The sequence below is a fragment of the Benincasa hispida genome, chromosome 11, assembly GCF_027475165.1.
Source record: "Benincasa hispida cultivar pf3 chromosome 11, pf3_genome.v1.1, whole genome shotgun sequence".
Lineage (NCBI taxonomy): Eukaryota > Viridiplantae > Streptophyta > Magnoliopsida > Cucurbitales > Cucurbitaceae > Benincasa > Benincasa hispida.
In genome coordinates this window covers 88,926,410-88,949,471 of record NC_143488.1, presented here as the reverse complement: position 1 = coordinate 88,949,471, position 23,062 = coordinate 88,926,410, and the positions used below count along the sequence as shown (strand labels likewise).

The 23,062-nt window shown below is 34.4% G+C and overlaps 2 protein-coding genes across 4 annotated transcripts; one reads left to right on the top strand and one right to left on the bottom strand.

Annotated features, from left to right (window-relative positions):
* The first annotated feature begins 8,861 nt into the window (after nucleotides 1–8,861).
* On the top strand, nucleotides 8,862–13,736 carry LOC120092104 (uncharacterized). Of its 3 annotated transcripts, none has more exons than XM_039050309.2 (15): nucleotides 8,862–9,248; nucleotides 9,340–9,437; nucleotides 9,542–9,642; nucleotides 9,743–9,821; nucleotides 10,357–10,417; nucleotides 10,527–10,573; nucleotides 10,700–10,792; nucleotides 10,897–10,987; nucleotides 11,160–11,208; nucleotides 11,506–11,622; nucleotides 11,737–11,884; nucleotides 12,537–12,629; nucleotides 12,719–12,787; nucleotides 13,307–13,349; nucleotides 13,485–13,736. In XM_039050309.2, the coding sequence occupies exons 1-15, from the start codon at nucleotides 9,194–9,196 to the stop codon at nucleotides 13,583–13,585; spliced, it is 1,245 nt and encodes a 414-aa protein (XP_038906237.1). In that variant the 5' UTR covers nucleotides 8,862–9,193; the 3' UTR covers nucleotides 13,586–13,736. The 3 variants fall into 3 exon arrangements, with proteins under 3 accessions (XP_038906237.1, XP_038906238.1, XP_038906239.1); XM_039050310.2 differs by having other exon boundaries at nucleotides 13,426–13,736; XM_039050311.2 differs by lacking the exons at nucleotides 9,542–9,642; nucleotides 9,743–9,821 and having other exon boundaries at nucleotides 8,915–9,248.
* Nucleotides 13,737–14,345: 609 nt separating this feature from the next.
* GMII (golgi alpha-mannosidase II) lies at nucleotides 14,346–21,937 on the bottom strand. Its single transcript, XM_039047712.2, has 4 exons — nucleotides 21,054–21,937; nucleotides 18,614–18,763; nucleotides 18,003–18,035; nucleotides 14,346–17,590 (listed from the first exon to the last, which is right to left on the bottom strand). The coding sequence occupies exons 1-4, from the start codon at nucleotides 21,615–21,617 to the stop codon at nucleotides 14,855–14,857; spliced, it is 3,483 nt and encodes a 1,160-aa protein (XP_038903640.1). The 5' UTR covers nucleotides 21,618–21,937; the 3' UTR covers nucleotides 14,346–14,854.
* Between the last annotated feature and the right edge of the window lie 1,125 nt (nucleotides 21,938–23,062).

Here is a 23,062-nt window from a genome sequence, read left to right as displayed (position 1 = left end):
TATATATTTAACATAAAAAATACATTAAATAACTCATGAAATCATATAGCACGCATTAATGTCATATATTATAACTCTTATAATATATTAAAATGCATGAACATGCTTAATCTATTGTAGGATTTCTCTAAATGACATCTATAAAACATTTAAATAGAAAATGAACCTGTAATTTGGCCCCTAGGATAAAAATAAAATTTTTTGCAAAAATTATCCTAAAACATCTTCTATCGCTCCAGAACCAGACCAAACCAACCAACTACGAACTTGAACCCAATCGAACTAGACAGCGAACCAACCCAAATCACGTCACCACTTGCGTTTCGTAAACCCTCAAGAAAATGTAACAACGTCTGGAAGTAGATTCTGGGCAATTCTGTTCATCCATTTTGGTCAAAATTGGTCTCGAACTTCACCGCAAATAACCCTAATCTAGACTTACAAAAGGCTCGATTTACATAATAAAACGCCCAAAAAAATGCAAGAGCATTTACAATTTGATCAAATAAAAAATATGTAAATTTAAGGCCAAATTCGCAAACCACATTTTAGAATGCAATTCAACCCACCAATCCAGTGCAAATTTCGAAATTTCTAAATTAATTAAACGAGATGCTCTCATACCAATCATAGGGATAAAAGTCCTAACGCAACGTAAGAACCAAGAATCAATTCGTAATTAATTTAGAATTCAAAATATGTGACGAAACATACAGAATAGAGCAGAAAACTAAAATTCTCAACCTACTGTATAATTCAAGTTAAGCATGTTTTATCTTTTTGTGATTTAATCTTATAGAGAAGGGAATGTCATCATTTACTCTTGTTGATGACTTAGATGAAATCACCCATTCTCCTTGGGATGGAAATCACGAACCCGTCTGTATTATGAAGTGACCAAAAAAATGAACACCACCATTTGGAAATCTTCCTATTCTTTGAGAAATTAAGGTTATTGGTTTGTGGAACCAATCTCAAATTTGGAATTCAAAACCACAAGAATGTTGTGATTTTTCTAAGAAAATTCTAGAGAGATTATTTCTCAAAAAAACTTGATCCCTAATTTTTTTCACCTCTACGGGCATATCAGGCATGAGAGACTATTGAAGAAAGAGTGGTAAATGTGGGCAGTGCTCCACGTCTTTAATAGATCCCACGTATGAATTTATTTTTAATTTTATTATTATTTAATTTAACAAACTAAATAAAAATATTAATTAATTAATTAATAATTTTATTTAAATCATATTTAAATGAGTATTTCTCACATAACTTATAGTCTTAATTCAATTAATTTAATTAAATCTAATTAATTAATTAATTACCAAATTATATATCACATATTTAATTTAGCCTACATTTGAATCATATTCAATTGTATTTCTCTAGTAACCTATAGTTTAACGTCTACCTACTCTGCATTAAATTTTAACCTATAATTTTAACATAAATCCAATTCATATTAAATTAATATTTGAACTCCTTCAAATATTTAATTTTCTCATAAATTTAATTTTGAATCATATCCAAAATTAAATTTATATGATAAAGTTTAATTAAAAAAATATATATATTATAATGTATCACCTGAAGGAACACTTTACAAAGAGAACTAATGAGCAGAAGCATATCATTCCAAACCCTATTGTGAAAGAACATCAACACTTACAATCTTACAACAACAATCATACATAAAGTTTAAATTACAGTATGCTTCAAAAAGGAAAATACTGGAGATCGAGTGAACATACCCTTGAAGAACTTTTCTTCTCGTATCCCTCGATCAAACTCAGCCAAGTGTCCAACCGTACGAACGTAACACAAGCAAACTAGTAAACAACACAAACTGTAGAATCCTCGAACACAATCGAGTAACAATCAACTCTCGACCCTCGAACAGCAAGTAGACCCTACCACAAGGCTACCTTGGTATTCTCGGTGTGAGAATCCAGAAGTTATGGGCTCTATATGGATTTGGTAGAGGGAAGGAGGAACTGAACGATCGTGTAGACGATCGAGTAAGTGGGAGAAGATAGAAGTCTATCGTGTAGACTTAAGTACTCGATCGTGTAGCAGCGAGCAACTATCGTATAGTATACTCCTTACTCGATTGTTTACTCTCTCAAGGCTATCATATAACTTTTTCTTTATGTGCGTTCGATTATTAAAAAATGAAAACGATTTTCTATCCATCAATTACCATAATTGATTTAATTTTCTATCCATCAACTGCCCATTAAATTGGTTATTAGGAGAAAAAATTGAAACCAATTATCTCATAATTGATTTAATTATAAATAAATATTATATTTATAACCTATAATTTTAATATCACATCTCATGCAATATATAAACCATCTCCTTTATGACATTTAATATTAATTCCTCCAATTAATATATCTAATACATCAAATCAATTATATCACATATAATTGAATCAATTTAATTATATCATATATAATCAAATACCCTCTTGTTAATTTGAACACTTTAAATTAACCCAGAAAACTGATTCTCAACATGAATCCATTGAGCCACCAAGGGGACCTTATAGACCTGTAGCTTGAAGCTCCAATGGTACGTGAATAACTGACTAAACTCTTCAATCACGATATCCACCATCCGTCAATTATCGAGCACTCCACTAAAGACTGACAACTGCACTCTTTGCACTATAGATATATTTTTGTGTCCATCGGATATAACCAATCAACAGTACGATGACCCTTCACAAATCGCTCGTCAATACAGCTGAGCCAATTTATTGTTTTGCTCCTGTAGTTACATCTAACTCCTTAAGTACCGCTGATTCCTCTAATGAACGATACATCATAGTCCTACTATGAGTAAACCCTTCTCGAGCCAAGAGAAGCTGTGGTGCCACATTGTTCAAGCTCCGGAATCAGCCCTTAAGGAAGTAATTTATCTACTTACCCCTGTTTTGGAGATAAAGTGAATTCCAACTTGTGTAGCTGAATTTCCAACTCCCCAATTAGATGAATCCTCAAAGTGTAGGTTTGAGTCGGCGATTTGGCCACTCGTACCCATGCAAATCAAAGGACTTTCCTCATAGGCAGGAGTTCACAACTCATTCAGATTAAGTTCATGTTACCTATGGTCATCCTAGTAAAATGAAAGTCTCTGTCATGAACGACGTTATATAACAATACTAAACATTTCATGGTCCGGTCTTATACAAACTCCTTTGTATAGAGCATCCCCGCTTGCATATCTAATACATGAATGGTCAGGATCAGACCATTTGTAGCACTTTACTGAAGGAACTCTTATACAAGAGTGCCTATGAGCAGAAGCGGATCTTTCCAATTTCATTATGACAGAATTTCCACACATACATTCTAACATATAGATATGCATTGAAAACACTAATTACTGGCATGCTGAAAAGATAAAACTAAAAGACCGAGAGACTTACCAGTTGAAGACAATCTTCACAAGAACTCGGCCCAACATGAACGAACTCTTCTCACTCTTTCTCGTCCAGCAAGCAATCGCCAGCACCACCATGGTCGCCCACACGAATAGCAGTGCACAAACAAAAGGTAATGGGGACGACACCACCACTCGAAGCCCTCAATATTCTCGGAGTGAGAATCCAAAGTGTGGACTTTGATGGAATTGGTAGAGGGGAGGAGGAAAAGCAATCGTGTATTACGAACAAGCAAGTGGGAGAAAAGGAAGACTATCGTATAGTCGGGTGCTTGGTCGTTTAGGTCAAGGTACACGATCGTGTAGTAATTGCTAAGCGATCGTCTATCAAAAAGTAAACGATCGTTTAGTTAGGTGGGCTCTATCGTATAGGCTCTTAACACTAAGCGATGCAAGGCTTTCACACCATGAGCGATCTTTCATGTCTTTTGCAAAATGAAAACTATTTTCATTTTATTCTTTAGTTATTAGAACTGAATTCAACTTCCCACTTTCACACGAATCCGGAGAGAACTTCGGCCAATTATCTCATAACCGCCTAATTAATAAAATAATGAATATAATCATATTATATTCTTAACCTATAGTTTGATATCATATATCAACTATAGTGTTTTCTCCTCTACTTGATATAAATCATGTTTATATCCAATTTCCTCCAAAATAACGTATCTCATACATTTAGTCAATCATATCATATATAATTAACCAGTTCAATTATATCATATATAATCGGACTTCCTCTTGTCAATTTGAACATGTCAAACTGACCCAAAAACTTATTCTTAACTTGTATCCAAACTACCAAGGGGACCTTATGGACCTATGGCTTGACGCTCCAACGGTACGTGAATAGCTAACTAAACTCTTTAGCCATGAGATCCACCATCCGTTAACTGCCAGACATTCCACTAAAAACCGACAATTGAACTCTTCTTACCACATATATATTTCTGTGTCCATCATATATAACCAATCATAAGTACGATAACCCTTTACAGATGCTCGTAAGTACAGTTGGGCCAATTTATCGTTTTGCCCCTGTAGTTACATCTCACTCTTTAAGTACCACTGATCCCTCTAATGAACAATACAACATAGTTCAACTATGTGTAAACACCTCTCGGGCCATGAGAAGGTGTGTGGTGCCACATCGTTCAAGTCCTGGAATCAGCCTTTAAGGGAGCTATCTATCTACTTACCCCTACTTTGGAGAAGGAGTGAATCTCATCTTGTAAAGTAGTTAAGTTTCCAACTCCCAAATCAAACGAATCCCCAAAGTGGTAGGTTTGAGTCGGCGGCCTGGCCACTCGTACCCATGCAAATCAAATGACCGCCCTCAATGACAAGAATTCCCAACTCACTTAGAATTAAGGTCATGTTATCTATGGTTATCCTAGTGAAGTGAAGTCCCTGCCATGAACGGTGTTATATAACTAGACGTTAACACTTCGTGGTTAGGTCTTATACAAACTCTTTTTATAGGACGCTATCGCTCGCATGTCTCCTACACGAATGATGAGAATCAGACCATCTGTGACAAGTAACAACACTTGTAACTATTCCACAAAGCGGGCTGCATCCGTAGCGTTACTAGGATAAGGTTTCCCTCCTATATCCATATACTACAGATCATTTTGGTTATCACTTAAGACATGATCCACTTGTATGTCACCACGTACATGTTTAAGTTACATAAAGACAACCAGAGATTTTAGTTTATTGGTTTGTGCAAGCAAATAAAACATTCAGATGAGCAAAATCAAGAAGTGAAGTAAATATCATATATTATACATCATAAGCATTCGTACAAACTATTTACAAACTACAGGATACGAGACTTTAAGGCATCAACCCCAAAATTTACAACACTTGTAACATCTACAAAGTGGGCCACACTCGTAGCATCACCAAGATAAGATTTCCCTCCTTTATCTATATACTACAAACCATTTAGGTTATCACTTAAAGCACGATTCACTTTTATGTCTCCACATACATGCTTAAGTTACAACGATAACCAAGGATCTTAATTTATTGATTTGTGGTTAATGCAACTAAAAAACACATATTTCATAGACAGAAGTGAGTAAAATATCTCACATTGTAAATCACCAAATATTTATTCATACAGGTGTTTACAAACTACAAGACCTTACGAGACTTAGGGCATCAACCTCAACAATCACCATATCTTATACTATTTCCCTAAGTGAATTTGAACATTTCAAATTTCATTCAAGACATAATTACCTCAATTCCCTTTACGAGCTAGGAAGGGGACCTAATAGACTCAGAGATCAGAAGCTCTAACGATATGAGATTAATTGGCTAAACTCATTAGTCACATTAATCAATAGTCATTAACTGTGGGTACATTAATCAATAGTCGTTAACTCTAACGATACGAGATTAATTGGCTAAACTCAATATATTTCTATGTCCATGGACATAAACCGATAACAATAATTTAGTCCTTCACGAGTGTTCGTAACCCCAGTTGGGTCAAATTATCGTTTTACCCCTGGGTTACCTTTATACCCTTAAGTGCCAATGCTCCTCTAATGAGCAACCTCTTTATTGTCCAACCATTAAATAGAAATCTTTCTCGGACCAGTGAGAAGGTATGACCCTTTGTTCAAGTCCCAGAGACACTACTTAAGGGAACACTCATCTACTTACCTTAAAGTAAGGAAGGAGTGAAATCCATCTTGTGTTATTATGTTCCTAGCTTTGACCTTGATCTTGTCCCTAAAATGGTAGGCTTATTGAGTCAATGAACTGGTCACTCTCACTCATATAAATTAAAGAACAATTCCTCGTGAACAGGAGTCCATAATATACTTAGGATTAAGATCAAGTTGCCTAAGTCATCTTGTTGAAATAAAAATCTAACTAGTCAACGAAGTTACATCTAGTGATTACTATTTCACGGTCTGGTCTTATGCAAACTCATTGCATAGGATACCCCCACTCGCATGTCACCTATATGAATGTATTAAATACAAAGTAGGTTGTTTCTATAGTGTCACAAGGATAAGGCAACCAACCTTATCCCTATACTATAGACCCTTTAGGCTGCATCTTGAACATTAATCTCCGTATATCTATACATACTGTTCAAGACTCATAACATAGCCTAGGATGTTAGTTTATTGGATTTAAGGTTATTAAGACAAAACTAATACAACACAATCAATAACTCCCACTGAAATAACATCGATAACTCTTTATTTATGTCAATAAATTATTTACATTTACTATCTATGAGTTTTAGGGCATAAAATCCAACAATACCTAGTGGGGACTGAGGTGTATGAAAGAGGTGCACACTCAATGGATTATGTGCATACAAAATAGGTATATACATAACCATGTATACGAAAGGGGTGCACATCTCGACAGAACTAAACAAGCCTGGGGTGTACGAAAGTAGTGCACGCTTAGTGGGTTATGTGTATACGAGAGAGGTGTATACATAATCATGTATACAAAAGGGGTGCACATCCCAACATAACCAAAGAGGCCTGAGGTGCATGAAAGTGGTGCACACTCAGTAGGTTATGTGAATACCGGAGAGGTGTATACATAGCCATGTGTACGAAAGAGGTGCACATCCTTACATTCTTAGAGAAGAATTGGGGTATATAAAAGTGATGCATTTCTAGAGGGTTCAATGTATATGAAAGAGATAACATCGTACTTGATGGATGTGAAAGTGACGCACATCTAGGGGAAAGATAATAGAAAGAGCCACGTAAGAGAAATCTTCAGGTCCCACCAGTATAGATTTTCAGTTAATGTTGCATTTATTGGACATAAAGGCTTAGTTTGACCTCAGTAGTGGGGTTACTTACTGAGTATGTTATACACATTCTTTCTCATGGTTCTTTTTCAGGAAAAGGTAGGAACACATCGATGAATAACAAGCGAAATCCGTGATCGAGCCACTGGGATCAGTCGAATGCTTCTGCTCATGTCTTTTCTATGTTTTCATGATTTTAAAATTAATCAGTTGTTGAATTTGGAAAATTTTCAATTTTTGCACTTTTGGTTGTTTTGGATGATATTTTCTAGTGATATTTAATTTTCTTTTATTTAATTAATGCTACCTCATTAAATGAATTTCTGTTATTTAGTTGTAATAAAACTTAATTATTTCATGATATTTGCTTGATTTTCGCCAATACATGAAAATGTGTCGATTTGAAATATATGCATGCATGTAGTGGCCTAGAATAAGCCCTAGGGAACTAGATCGTTACGATTTCAAATCTTAATTTGATTTAGTTTTTTTTTTTAAATTTTTAACCTTTAGATAACATGATTTCTTCTTTTAAATCTAGAAAAAAAAAAACATAAAAACCCAAGTTTGATAAATTTTTTAAATAAAAAAATCAAATAAAACCCAAATTGAAACCAAATCCATGTGAATGATAAAGTTAAGATTTTAAAATGAGATTTTTTAATTGATTTAATCGTCAAATTACCCAAGATAACCCCATATCCATATTTAAAAGGAGCAAAAGGGGAAAACGAGTATTTCTCCCCTATAGCCTCCTTTTAGATAGTATAGATAGATTGAGATCTCAACATTTTTGTTGACATTTAAGACTTCTTTAGTAACCATTTGATTTTTTTATTTTTAAATTTTTGAAAAGTAAGCCTATAAATACTTCTTCCATCCGAGTTATCTATTTTTATCATGGTTTTCAAAATCAAACCAAATTTTAAAAAACTAAAAAAAATTGATATATTTTAAAATTTTGTTATTGTTTTTTAAATTTAGCTAAAAAGTCAACCATGCAAACAATTCTAAGAAACCGAAAGAAATGGACTTAATGTTAAAAACAAAAATAGTTTAACTTAAACTAAGGTTTCCTTTGATAACCATTTTGTTTTTGGTTTTTGGTTTTTGAAAATTAAGCCTATTTTCTCACAATTTTTTACAATGGTTTTCAACTTTCATGAGTAAAAGAATTAAATTTTTAGCGAAATTTCAAATTTCAAAAACTACTATTTTAGGCCCCATTTGACAACCATTTGATTTTTTGTTTTTGAAAATTAAGTTTATAGACATTATTTCTATCTCCAAATTTGTTCCTTTATTATATTCTCTTTACCAATGGTTTAAAAAATCAACAAAATTTTAAAAACTAAAAAAGTAGCTTTTAAAAACTTATTTTTGTTGTTGGAATTTAGCTATGAATTCAATAATGTACTCAAGCAAAATGCAAATTATTGTAGGAAATAGGTAAGAAATAGATTTAATTTTTAAAAATAAAAAATAAAAAATAAAATGATTATCAAATGTGGATATTAAATTTTCAAATTTTGGTTTGATTTCTAAAAATATGAGTAAAAAGGTAGACAAAAATCTAATAAATTTAGATACGAAAGGGATATTTGTTGACTTGGTTTTTAAAATCTAAAAATAAAAAACGAAAGGTTATTAAACGGATAATTATGATTTTGAGAGTGGCGGTAATATTACTTGGCACCGTTGCTCCGATTTCCGATCTGTTTCTCTTCAAACTAAAATTTGAACCAAAAAAAAAATTGGAGAAGAAGATTGGGATTTTAGCTTATTCACTTTTCTTTTCCCTTACTCTACCAATTAATTTCCACTTTCTTTCTTCATTCTCTTTCAATTTAGAGTCAATCAATTTGCAGTCAAATGCGGAGGTTCACTGATTTAAACCTACAGATTTGAAGCACAAGATCTAGGGTTTTTTGTTTCAGCATGGAGAGCTCGGAGAAAGTGGTTGCCGTTATCATGGTCGGCGGCCCAACTAAAGGTACGAACAGAATTTCCCGTCTCCGTTTCTCATTCTGGTGATGTGAAAAATTCTCTCCTCTTTGACTTGATTTTATTGTGTTTTTCTGTAGGTACTAGATTTCGGCCTCTTTCATTCAATACTCCGAAGCCTCTCTTCCCTTTGGCTGGCCAACCAATGGTTCATCATCCTATCTCTGCTTGCAAACGGGTTAGATATCTGACCTGATTGAAATAATTATGGTGTTAACCTTCAGTTGGCTCTTATTTTTGCTTAGTCTGGATCAGTACTTATGAATTGTTGGGTGTTTGTAGATACCCAATTTAGCTCAAATTTTTCTTATTGGATTTTATGAGGAGAGGGAATTCGCTCTTTACGTTTCTTCTTTGTCCAATGAGTTGCGACTGCCTGTGAGGTGACTGCGGATAATCCAATCTACTTGATTTTAGTTATGGCTTGTAATTATATTGTTCTGAAGTGGTGGTGGGGGCTTGTTTGATTGTGTTGGCTTTTAGGTACTTGAAGGAGGATAAACCACATGGCTCAGCCGGGGGTATTTATTACTTCAGAGATATTATCTTGGAAGATAGCCCAGTTCGTAACCTTTGCTCTTTCTGTAGTTCATGTTGTGTTATACGGAGATGGAGTAGCTAGTCTCTGTTTTTGTTTCTCAATCCACGAGAAATGAACTTTTTTATATATAACTTCTTGGTTAAATTATATATTTCGTCTAAGTTTTCAATATTGTGTCTATTTAGTTCTTGCAATTTTAGAAGTTAATAAGTTCTTTCCACTAATTTATTTAACACACACATCGTTCCCTAATGGTGTATTAGTTAAGAATCTCATGGTGAGTTGATTTCAAGCGTAATCCCTAAATAATGTAATCAGCATGTGAAAAACTTGTTAAACTAATGGAGACAAAACGTATTATTGACTTGATTTTTTTTAAAAAATTCATTTTTAAGTATAGAGACTAATAGATATTGACATATAAAAAGTTTAGGAACTCATTAGAAAATTTCTAAAGCGCTGGGGTGGAATGGATGCAATTTTTGACAGTTTACGGATAAAAACTTATATTTAACCTAAGTTCTCTTCTCACACATTTTTTATGTATATTTCGCAGTCGTACATCTTTCTACTAAATTGTGATGTTTGCTGCAATTTTCCACTTCCAGACATGCTTGGTTAGTTTCATTACTTGTAATCTTTCCTAGGAACCAATTTGTTCATCCTCTGCCTTAACTGAAGTATTTATAGTAAAGTAAGTGGTGTTCTTCTTTTCTTACTCTACAGAGGCACATAAAAGATACGGTGGGATGGGAACTATATTAGTAAACAAGGTTGGTGTATGATCTATGGCTTTCAAAAGAAAAGGTTATGAAGCCAAAAAGAAACGCATGTTGTCATTATATTCATTTTACTGCAGTTTTTGTTGGATATATGTTCTTATTTGGCTTCCTGTACAGGTTTCTGCCGAATCGGCTAATCAGTTTGGTGCACTGGTTGCTGATCCCGTCACAAATGAACTGTTGCATTACACAGAGAAACCTGAGACTTTTGTATGACGTGGTGCTTTTTTTACTTCAGTTTATCAAACCTAATCTACTAATCAGTTGCTCAAGTTCTTCAATATCTATGTTGACTGATATTTCATTCATTGCAGGTGAGTGATTTAATAAATTGTGGTGTATATGTATTTACCTCAGAAATTTTTGATTTCATCCAAGATGTCTCAGTTCATCGGGAAGGCAGAGGTTGTAGTGTCAATTGATGCCATATTTTGAATTTTACTTTAACCGTTTGCCATCTTGTGCAAAATTGACGGAAAATGCTGTTTTTCAGGCATAAATTTTATGTAATACTTGTAGTTTTTCCAATATTATTTTCAATTCTAAATATAGGGTATGATATTTTTATTTGTTGCAGCTAATCTACGGCGTGTCTCCAGCTTTGAAGCTCTACAATCTGCAACTAGGTTAGCCACATTGTCTGCTTTTCTAATTTGAAAATCTCTAAATTTTATACAAATTTCATACTGAATTTGCTTATTGTTATACACACACACACACACACACTATATATATATATATATCTGGTTATCACTTATAAGATTATGTTTAAAAGCAGGAACTTTATTTAGATTTGAGTACATGACCCAAATTTTGTAGGTTTATTTTTAAAATAAAATTATACTTCTCTTGGTCAGTTTTTTTAACACCTCTTGATTCTTAGGTAACCTTTATTTTCCCTTCCATTCTATCTCTACCAACAGGAACCTTCCAACTGATTTTGTAAGATTAGATCAAGATATTCTGACTCCTCTTGCTGGAAAGAAACGCTTATATACATATGAGACCATGGAGTTTTGGGAACAAATCAAGACACCAGGGTAGAGTAACTACTTTGGCATTTGTTGTCTCCTGCCCTCCTGGCCCTTTTCACTGTTGTAATTATTTTCTAACTTGTGTTATCAAAGCCTTATGAATCTGTATTAACATTGCAGGATGTCTTTGAAGTGTTCGGCACTTTATCTTGCTCAGTTTCAATTAACCTCTCCCCATCTTTTGGCTAGTGGAAATGGTACCAAGAGTGCTACTATTATTGGCGATGTCTACATTCATCCGTCAGCAAAAGTACACCCCACTGCAAAGGTGATTTTTTCTTCTTCACAATCAATAATGCTTACCTGTATTCTGCTTTTAAGATGTTCCATTTTTTTTATTATTTTGATTTTATTCTTTACTTTGGTAGTTAAATGTTGAATTCCAAAGTTCATCATCATGCGTTGGTTCACTTGGTCTCCCCATGTTATCCTTACACCTCTTGTTTCCGAAACCTAGGTGTCACCTAAGCACGCATTTTGATCATATCAATATTATGTATCACCGAAGTAGGCAGAAAATGACCATAGTTGTAAATAATTTATTGGCAATATTATTGCATTTATAATTAAATAGATTATATGATGTATGGTTTTTTATTTCATACTTTCATGAACTTTACACCAAACTTCCAATTCTTCTATTAAAAAGTTATTTAACGGAGCTAGCACAATGTGGTGTGTGGCTATTGCTTTTACCTACTAGGGGAAATGGCTGTCACTTTTACGCTATGTGATCTATGAGAGAAAAGTTAAAAACTGTATTTTTTATTTTTTATTTTTGTTACTATTATCTTTTTCATGTATCTAACCGTTATGAGAGGTAACTACACTGGCAGCTACCGTAAATCATTTTTGTTTCTAATGGTAGTTTCTTGGTCTTATGCACAACCCTGACTGCTCTAAAATGGTCTGCTGAACAGATTGGCCCCAATGTTTCTATTTCTGCTAATGTTCGTGTAGCTGCTGGTGTGAGGCTTATAAGCTGCATCATCTTGGATGATGTTGAAATTATGGTACCCAAGCAATTTAGCTATCATGGAGAATAATAATAAGATATTCGTTTTACATTAAACTTAGAGAATCATGCAATTCTCTTCGCCAGGAAAATGCTGTTGTCATAAATTCTATTATTGGATGGAAATCATCAGTCGGGAAATGGTCGCGTGTCCAGGCAAGTGCAGTAACTTAGAATTGTCATGTTCTTATATTTTCAGTTTACTTCGTGTTCTTTAGATGGATGATGGTTAATCTAAAGATTGAAGTAGTCTGAGTGCCTTCAAGTCAATGAACCGCTTTTTCTTCTCTAGCTTGTCTTCGTTTATTTATTTTCCAAATCTTGATTTGGACCTACCAACCTCTTCAATCGAAGTGGAGAATCCTTTTGTAATTCTTTTAGACTCAGGTGAATCTGTGATTTTGAAAACGCCAAGAAGTCATTTTTCCTAAAAACTAGATCACTTGTAAGAATAAGAGCAAAATTAAATAAAAATAGGTAGCGAAACATTTATAGAAATTTTGGTCTTCTTATATAACAACCAAACAACCCTTTAGACTTCCCAAATTTCATGTAATTAGCTTTAGAGTGCTTTCTATTCTCTTCTCTTTTAAATACCTTTGCTGAGACCAAAGGAAAGAGAAAAAAAACAAATTTAGAACTCCAAGGCTGAATTTATGCAATGAACTGTTTCAGGCAAATGGCGATTACAATGATAAGCTTGGAATTACAATCCTCGGTATGTATCCTCTACTTGTTTCGTTTCAGTTATTTTTTAAAATTTATTTTCACTGAGCTCGGTTTATCGACTAAAGGCCTGCGGGGACAGTCAAGTGCTTAGAAAGAACCAACCACCCTTCGCTGTGTTTTGCAGGAGAAGCTGTGATTGTTGAAGACGAAGTTGTGGTGACCAACAGCATAGTGCTCCCAAATAAAACTCTCAACCTTAGCGTACTTGAAGAAATTATTTTATAACATATTCCTTTTACACCATTCTCTGTACCAAAATAACAACAATTTTGCCATTCCATGCGGTCTAACTTCAGGCTACTGATGCATTATTTTGCAATGTTTTTTTAACTTGCAGGGTGTTAAATCCCCAAATATATGACTTTTCTTGTCATTACTCAATATTCCAGTCAAATGGTTCATTGGGAGATGGATACATAGTATTAAATTTTCATCAACCGGTCGAATACTTCCATTGATATTCTCATGTTTTCAAGGGCTTGATATTGACATAAGGAGGGAATCGATATTTTCATTATATCATAGAAAAATTTACGAAACATAAAAAGTAGGGAAATTTTATAGATATAAAAAATGTCAAAACTATTTATAAGAATAAAAAAAAATATCGATAGATACTGATAGATTTCTATCCGTCTCTTATCAAAGAAGATTAAAATTTTATTATTCTGTGTAAATAGTTTTTATTATTTTTTTATTTTCGAAGATCTTAAAAAATAAGTAATAAAATGTCGCTAATATAAATTTATTATAAATAATCGTCATATTTATGTACTAATTTAAATTTATTTTTTTTTGAAGTTTTTGTTCTTTAATTTTTCTAGAAATATCAAAAATTAAAAATTCAATATTTCCTTTAAAAAACTTTGGTTGAATGATATTGGCTGCAGTGTAACTTTCTAGGGGAAAGAATGATGTTTTTTTTATGGTGTGTCGAAAATAGATAAATAAGAATGCTTTCAATTCTCACAAAGAGACTTATCCATTTGATCAAAGTTAAACGGTTGAATCGACTTAATCCCATTGAGATTGCGGAATAGTCAGTGAGATAATTCAGATAATAGAGCAAAATTCTAAAGAACACAATTACAATTCACAAAACCGTGTAGTTCCTTCCGATCATTACTTTCAAACTAGTATGTCTCTCTTCTGTCTATTTCTAAGCATCAGCCAAATGAGCTGTTTCGAAAATGTAAGAATCCTCAGTCCACATTTACCAACCTTCCATTGGAACAATGCCAAGCCAAGCAAAGCAAAAACAAGTCTTCCAGAGCATGAGACCTGAGAATTCAAAAGGGTAAAAGACGTAATTGTCGGCATTGCCCAGTTCCAGAAATATTTAGCATACCCCTCATTCTGGCATCTTTACATGGCATTAGATATAACTCTGCTAGATCTATTGATCTCGGACGCAGGAATCGGTTCTTCATTGATGCTCATTTGGAGTCTATCAGCATTGTTAAATCTCCAAAAACTGGCATTTACGCAAATTTATTAACGTGGTTTCAGTTCCAATTTGTAAGCTCGTACTTCCATGGGAGGGATATGTAGCTGCCCTTCATGAGCAACATCCCCCGACTGTTCATTATATCCAAGCATTTCTGAGTCTTCATGCAGCAGATTTAAGGAAGTTGCTTGAGCCTTCGATACTGCAAGCCCCTTAAACATGTTGAATATATTGAAAGGCTCATCAGCGACCCTAGTACAATTTGATCTGGCTGTCTTGCAGTATGATGAATCCCAGTGTCTCCTATGAAATATTAAAAGAAATCGTGGATCTTCTGGCGATTGTTGAGAGTATTTCAGAGGACGTGGAACTTTAAAGCTGACAACATGCAAGTCACATGGCAAAGGAGCTGCTAAAGGAGAGAATGATCTAAGGGTTGGCTGCACAGATGAAGCCTGTGGTTTTTTAGCAATAAATGTGTGCAAGGGATAGTTCAAGCGAGCACCAATGCAGTGGGAAAGAAGAGAAGGGCTTAAAGGAAAGTAATTGGAAACAGGATTTAGTTTGGTTGAAACATTCGACTCAAGAAGGATATGGAAAGCGACATTCATTGCACGATTATCCGTCACTCCTTGCCCTAGGCCACGTCCATCATCCCTGACCAAACGACGGTCGAGCATAATCTCTAACCATCCATCTTTGAGACTTGCCACACCCAGAGACTGTTTAGAATGGACTGAGAACCTTTGACCATTGGATCCTTGCATGAATGCTAGAGATGGCATTGGATAATAATTTCCCTGCAGGGGGATTTTATCATACGACTCTCTTCGACTCATTTGGAGACCGTTTAAATCAGAATAAAATATCCGCTTGTTGTCAATATCGGTCTTGTATCTGACTATCAGTTCCCTATCGTCAAATTCCCTGCCGAGTAGCTCGACATGATATTCCATCTCAATGAGGTGCTCCTGCATTGTATTGGCCCCACTATATAAACGAGTGCTATGGGAGATGGGGGAATTTACCCATTCTGTCTTTGGATAAGAGAAAACTTCCTGCATCAGAGGACCCTCGGTGATAACGGTCAATCCACCTGCTTCAATGATAGATTTAGCATCACCAGTGGGTTTGAATAGGTAGGCCCCACTACCCCAGCTTGAGTACAACGAAATTTCTTCATTCACAACATTTTCTGAACCATTTTTATTAATTATTTTCTGCAACAAACCATGCTTGACATCAAATACGAGAGACTGATGCTCGTTCTCGATTTCAGCCATGTCACCGTCAGCCTTTGAGCATACATAAGGAGTAGGACAAGGAATTGAAGTAGACGTTGTGAAGAGTTTTAGTTTGGCAGGTTTTGGCTTTTCACAATCAAATAATCCATTTGCAATATAATATGTTTGCAACCCCAAGGCAGGAACTGAAATTTTCCAGTGGATACGATGCCTCCCAGTAAAAACCTTGGCTTTATCGTGCTGAAATTCGGGAGAAATTTGGCTTTGAACACACATCCAGTTTGAGTCCAATACTGTAACATCTGTCCAGTTAACAATAATCATTGCAACCTCTTCTCTTGTCTGCTCTATAGGATTAAAAAAGACCACTGATTGATAAGTTCCTTCTTGAAGATCGATAGCTTTATGTACAGGTTGGGCATCGTATTTAGATCTCGTCTGTTCTGGTTCAAACTGTGAAGGATTCTGATCAGATTTATCATGGCGAATTCCAAGTAGTACTTCAATACCTTTAGACATGAAAATGTGCAGGTCTTGTAAAGAAGTATGCATCCGAAGCCCATAATCACGTACTACATGATCTTTTGCAGTACCAGTGACCCCATCATGATGCTGAAAAAGAGCCAGGTTTCTTCTTGCAGCAGTCAACTTGTAAGAAAACCCAAGAGGCAACTTCTCACATTGAGGCCTCTGGCAAGGACCAAGCAATAAAGCTAATATCATTTCTGCAGCCCGAAGTGTTCGCTCCAGTACACGGTCAACAGCCTTAAAGAAAGGCCTAGACACATAGTACCCACTCCAATAGTCCTCCTGTCTATCAGCATAAGTGAAGAAATCACCGGACAAAGAGGGAAAACCACTGACTTGACTAGAGCCAACTTCACCAGGAAGTGAATAATTTATCTTTTCAGCCTCATCACGTAGAGTTTGAAAGTAGTCTTCCAAGGTGCCGAACTTTGTCTCAGCATTTAAACTTGGATTGGAATTAATATAATCAAATAACAACTGATAGTTCTTAAACTGAGCCTCTGCTTCATCAATGCTAATATATCGAAAATCATCTCCAAGTGGAATAAGAAGGGTATTTGTCCTATACAGTACTGATTTCTTTCTATACTGATCAAGTAACGTCATTGCCCTCTCTTGAACATTTTCCTTGTTGATCTCAACAGGATCTTGTCTCCAGGGACATAGTTCATATAAAGAACCACGAGATCGAGCAAAGTCAAACTGACAACAAATTGCTGGCTCTGGTCCACAAGTATGTGGAATATCATAAGAATAAAACGGCATCATGTGCACAAAAATGTCGGTAGTTTCTTCAGCATCCCAGCTCTGTCTCCAAATGAATTCTAGATTTTTGTGCTGTGCAAGTTCCTTCTTCAGTTCATAATGGGTCCTTTGTATAAGCATGTTCTCAAAGCCCATGCGACGGAGAAGATATGCCATTGTGGGTGAATAACCAAATGGATCTATTGCCCAAGAGTTTTTTGGAACAATGCCAATGGTCTCATTCAACCACATATTCCCCTCTGCCATCTAGTTTCAATGAAAATAATTTCAGTAAAGATACTCCAAAAAGGAAAGCATAGCTACTAGTTGGCAAATAAGCGCCCTTTTTTTACAATAGAAGAATACAAAATTCTGTTGCTGCTGAATGTAAATGCTAAAGAAATTACTTAGAATATGTCGGCATTTAGGAATAGGAATACGTCAGCATTGTTGTTCATTATGATAAAAACTAACAGAAATATAAATTATGAATTATTCTATGCATAATAATAAACATAATAGATTACACATGATGGAGACCAAATCATATCATAGACAAGTTATGTTTATTAGTTGAACTAAATACAGTTCATGATTCCAACGCATAATTAGCAAAGAGTTCTGGTTAAACATAAGAACAACTACACTTGTATTATCTAAGAAGAAGATTTTACTTTACCTGCTCAATTATAGCAAAATAATGAGAATTGGCCTGCAAAGGAAAGGGGCTGGCATGTTAATTTCCAAACAAAAATACTGACGGTAATTTCTATATATATAGAAACAGATTTTAGATTCCTAACCTAAAAAAGTTATATAAGTATGGAAGAGGTAGAACAGAAGATCAAAATGAATAATAGTGCCCCATAAGCAGTAAAATCTTTCGAAGGAATGAGCAAGAAACATATAGCACAGACTTGTTTTTAGATTATAACTTGTCTAATATCAAATGAACGCCAGAGGTGTTTAGTAATTGTTAGCTTCACGAAAACTTAAATATCTAGAGCATCGCCTAAAGGCATTCAATTGAACCTCAATCCTACAACAAATATGTCTGCCTGATTGACTACTCTTTACATATTTGCATTTTGGTGTTAAGCTTTTGCAGATTAAAAGTTTAGAAGGATGAATTAAAAAAAAAATTATCAGAAAATCCCAGTTACCAAGCACTTAACAGAACTTTCCTCGATCAATATAATAATAAAAAATATTGAACACATGTAGCATTAGAAATACTCACACCCACTGTTCAAATGACCAAAAAGCCTCACATGCAAGTGAGCACATTACCTCATCGTTCATCACCCAGCCACCTCCAACGATTTCTAGCTGCCCATTTTTAACTAAAGTAGCAAATGATTCTTTTTTTTCTTCTGAAGCATCCCTCCACCATTTCTCCAGATAAGACATCTCTTCCCATATAAACTTCCGCCGAGAGTCCTACAGATTAAAGTGGAAATTTAAAGCAATTAAGAAGGATTTCACTCTCATTCAGTTCAGCTACATTTGAAATTTTGCACTGCCAATTTCCAGAACAATTTAAAGCCCAGAAAAATCAATTTACCCTTTTCTTCTAATTAATAAACTAAACAACAGGAGAAAAATGTAAAAATCTAAACCAAATAGTATATCCAAGATCATAGGTGATTATGATGTGTTAAAATATTACATCACAACTATGGGAGTGGGAGTTCAAACCGACAACCTCTTCTAAGAGGTTGGGACGTCTTAACCAACTTTGCCTAGGTTAACAGGGTCTATATATTTTATACAAGGTGCAATATTTTGTTAACATAAGAAATAATCTGTAGTAAAAAAAAGGAATAAAACCAAAGAGTTAAATGGAACTGCAATTGAAAAAGCAGAACAGAGAATATATTGTGGAAGTGCATTAACAAAGTACGCCAAGAGATGGGGCAATGAGTACAACCTCCAAAAAAATCTTCAAAGTTCCTCTTATAATTATTAGACATTCCTCTATTTCGTTCCATCTACGTTTTCAGTTGGACAGCACACCAACGTTCTATCCAAAGTTTGGATCTCCAATTGGAAAAGAGGAACAGAGAATAATTACAAAAGTGCTTTAACAAAGTACACCAAGAGAAGGGGCAATGATTATTGAGTACAACCTCAAAAGTAATTTTCTAAGTTCCACTTATAATTCTTAGACATTCCTCTATTTCTCTCCATCTATCTTTTCTAACGAACGGCACATCTACTTCCTATTCAAACTTTGAATTCTTCTTTGGATTTGTGAACGCATAAAATTTAAAGGTAAATTGGATTGACAGACTAGTAATTGGATAAGTTCAAAGAAACTAGTAATTGGAAGTGCCTAACAGTGCAGAGTAGTAAAAGGGCAGCCAGGCAAGGATTAGAAAATATGGTCCAACTCCTCACAGCTACTCCTACAAAGAACATGGCTAGAGGCTTCTTGCAGGATTCCTAAGTTGAATCCATCATTAGCACTAATACCACCAAGATAAACGTACCCCATCACACTTCTTATGCATTTTCTATTAAAAAATCGCTTTACAATGGAGGCCAAAGTATGTTTATTTCCACTGGCAAAACATAGAAAAGAGATTCAAATAGAAAAGAGTTTCCACTGAAAATTCCTCCAGATATATCTATTTGTCAAGCAAGATTATAAGGGGGATGCAAAAAATAACTGCTAATGAAGGAATGGAGCTCAGTCCATTCACCAACTTCCCCATCATTTATAGGTCTTCTAATTGAAGCTCCTTTGGAATTTTCTTTGTCCCAAACTTCCTCGATAATTTTATTTTTAATTTCTGCTAGCTTAAACTTCAGGAAAGCACGGGGAAAAAAAGGTCTAGAGAATCAAATCCACCACTAAACTTAGAAGTCAATCTTAGAACAATCTCCGCTTCCAGCACCAAATTTGATTGAATTAAGTTTTTCAAATAGCAATTTGCCATAAATTTCTTGGTCAGCACTCAGCAGTGTCATCCTTCTTCCATAATTGCCAAAACTTAAACCATCCCGGTCAAAAAGCAGAGATACCAGTTGAACTAATGAAAGAATGCCTCCGGATTTGCACTTCCACATAAAAAACAGTCTCCAGGGATCATATCTTATTCTCTATGCTATCACACAAAGGTTTGCCAGGATTACTTGAACCAGGAAAATACCACTTCCTCTAGATATCAGAACATTTTTCCAAACCAAAACGACTTATAGCTTGTTACCATGTTTAGTTTGCTGGGATTCAGTCATTCAAACATGCAGCAAGTTCGGATTTCACGTTCGGTGGAGATTGAATTGAATATGGTTGTGCTGGTGGTGTGGTGTTGTTTGATTTGATTTCAAATCATAATATCTTTCCAATTTACTGAGGCAGAGCATAGTTTCCTCCAAAAAAAAATGTCTCCAGAAACTTCAATTTCCAGGGTTACCACTGTTAATACCCATTCTCCCTTTTCACAATTTCACGGCGGAGCAACTCTCTCTAATACAGTCCTCTGTACTAACAAGATTGACATATTAAAAATTCATATTCAATAGCTAAGTCATTTCCTATCAGTCTTCATTATGGCGAATTTCACCAATATTCAGCATGAGAAACGAAAACATAAGCCAGAAACTCAGTCAAAGAAAACGCCAAAATCATCATTATCATCCTAATTCAATAGACACTCAAGAAAAAAGATTAAAAAAAAGAAGAAGAAAGAACTATTGATGAAGACGTTAAAACTTATAAATTCACCTGTGAAAGCGCTTCAACAATGGTATCAAGTATATGACGAGACTGCCTCTCGTAGTACTCGTCCACAGTCAGCTTCCAACCTGGATCGTTATGAGAGTGAGGCACCACGAAAACCTTCAATTTCTCCGAATCCCACTCATCTCCTTTGTAGGTCACTCTCCATCCTTGCTTCCAAGGACCGCCATCGATGTCGAGAAACTCAATCTTGTCATACAATTCCTTGGTCGTAATATCCACATTAGAACTCAAGACCTCACTGTTCCAATTCTCGGACACGATCGGCTTGCGCGGTCTATGAGATCTGATAGCATGCGATTTGAAGGGAGACGAAATCGGCTTTGGAACGCCGTAGCGGAGAAGAACAATGAAGAAGAAGAAGAAGGATATCAAAAGCCCGATGGTAAAGAAATTAGAAAAGATGAAGTCACGAATAGCCAACCGCCGGCGATACTTCCGGTTGTGCTTCGGTTTAGCACTGGGTGAAACAGAAGAAAAAGGAAGAATAGAACTAGCCCAACCTCCACGACGGCCGCCACTGCCGCCGGTGAAGGAGGAGAAGGCCATTAAAGCTAATTCCTTACTCTGACCAGGATCAGAAACTTAAGCACCGGCTTCGATTTCTCATTCAATTGAAGAAGATGAGGAAATGGATCTGCGTTGATTGAAATTCAGTAACCATCAACATTTCATCGTGAAAAATCAACCGAGTCAATTACTCAATAGTCAAGATTAAATACAGAATAATTTCCATATCGTTCGATCTACGATTTTTGGCTCCCAACAGTAAGCAGTGTCCCTCTCAAGAATTTTGTGCCCGTGGAAAAAATATAATAAGAAAATAAACAAAAAAAAAAATCTGAGTAACAAATTGTTTTTTGTTAATTAAAATTTTCCGGGAATCTTTTGGCTGATTAAATAAATAATTATCCACTTAAGACCAAGATTAATTTATTCAATGTCACAATATAACTTTATTCACGAAGAGAGAGAATGTTTTATCTAGGGTTTGGTGATTACAACAAATCTATCTGGTAAGCTTTCTTTCAAACGGATTTCTTTTCTTAATTCTTAATATTATATAAAGAGTGAAATGGATTAGAAAACTTAATAAGTTTTAACCGTTTTGATAATCTTTTGTTTTTGTTTTTAAAATTAAATTTATAGATATTACTCCCACTTTCAAATTTCTTTCTAATATACTTTTCACCAATAGTATAGAAAATCAAATCATATTTTAAGAACTAAAAAAAGTAGTTTTAATTTTTTTTTAATTTAACTAAAAATTCAATTATTATATTTAAAAAAATGCAAATTAAATGGTAACAAAAGTTGCAAACTAACTTTTATTCTTGATTATGTCTGTTTTTAATTATTTTAACTTTTTTTTTTTTTGCTAAACCTGCCTACCTCTTTGTCTGTACTAACGAAAAAAAGAAAAAGAAAAAGAAAATTACTTTTTGGTTCTCGGAACTTTGATTTTGTAAATGGGCCTATTTTTAATTGGATGACTTTGATGTCGTGCTTTTAAGCTTTAACTTCTTAAACTTTAAAATTCCTTACCTTCTTTTTAAAAAAAAAAAAAAAAAAAAAAAAAAAAAAAAAAAAAAAAAAAAACCAACCAACCAACCATACCTATCACAAAATTGTTTGGTCGAATTAAGAGGGTAACAAGTCCAAATAAAAATGGAACTAATTTTATTGAATTAATTTAGACTCTTTTCGATAACCATTTCATTTTTTGTTATTAATTTTTAAAAATTAAATTATTTTCTCTCCCTTTTTTTACAATAATTTGCATATTTCTTAGATACAATAATTAAATTTTTAGTCAAATTCTAAAAACAATAACAAGATTTTAAAAGCTATTTTTTTTTTTAGTTTTCAAAGTTCAACTTTGTTTCTGATAAAAAGTAGATAACAAATGAAGAAATTTGAAGATGGAAGTAATGTCTATAGACTTAATTTTCAAAAAACAAAAAATAAAAAATCAAATATTACCAAACATCGCC

Excerpts from the sequence above, each read along its gene's own strand:
- LOC120092104 (XM_039050309.2), top strand. The coding sequence starts at position 9,194 with ATGGAGAGCTCGGAGAAAGTGGTTGCCGTTATCATGGTCGGCGGCCCA. Across the intron at positions 9,822-10,356 it reads TTATCTTGGAAGATAGCCCA|TCGTACATCTTTCTACTAAA; the intron begins GTTCGTAACCTT and ends TATATTTCGCAG. Across the intron at positions 13,350-13,484 it reads GCTTGGAATTACAATCCTCG|GAGAAGCTGTGATTGTTGAA; the intron begins GTATGTATCCTC and ends TGTGTTTTGCAG.
- GMII (XM_039047712.2), bottom strand. The coding sequence starts at position 21,617 with ATGGCCTTCTCCTCCTTCACCGGCGGCAGTGGCGGCCGTCGTGGAGGT. Across the intron at positions 18,764-21,053 it reads TTGTTGAAGCGCTTTCACAG|GACTCTCGGCGGAAGTTTAT; the intron begins GTGAATTTATAA and ends TTTAATCTGTAG. Across the intron at positions 18,036-18,613 it reads GCTGGGTGATGAACGATGAG|GCCAATTCTCATTATTTTGC; the intron begins GTAATGTGCTCA and ends TTTCCTTTGCAG.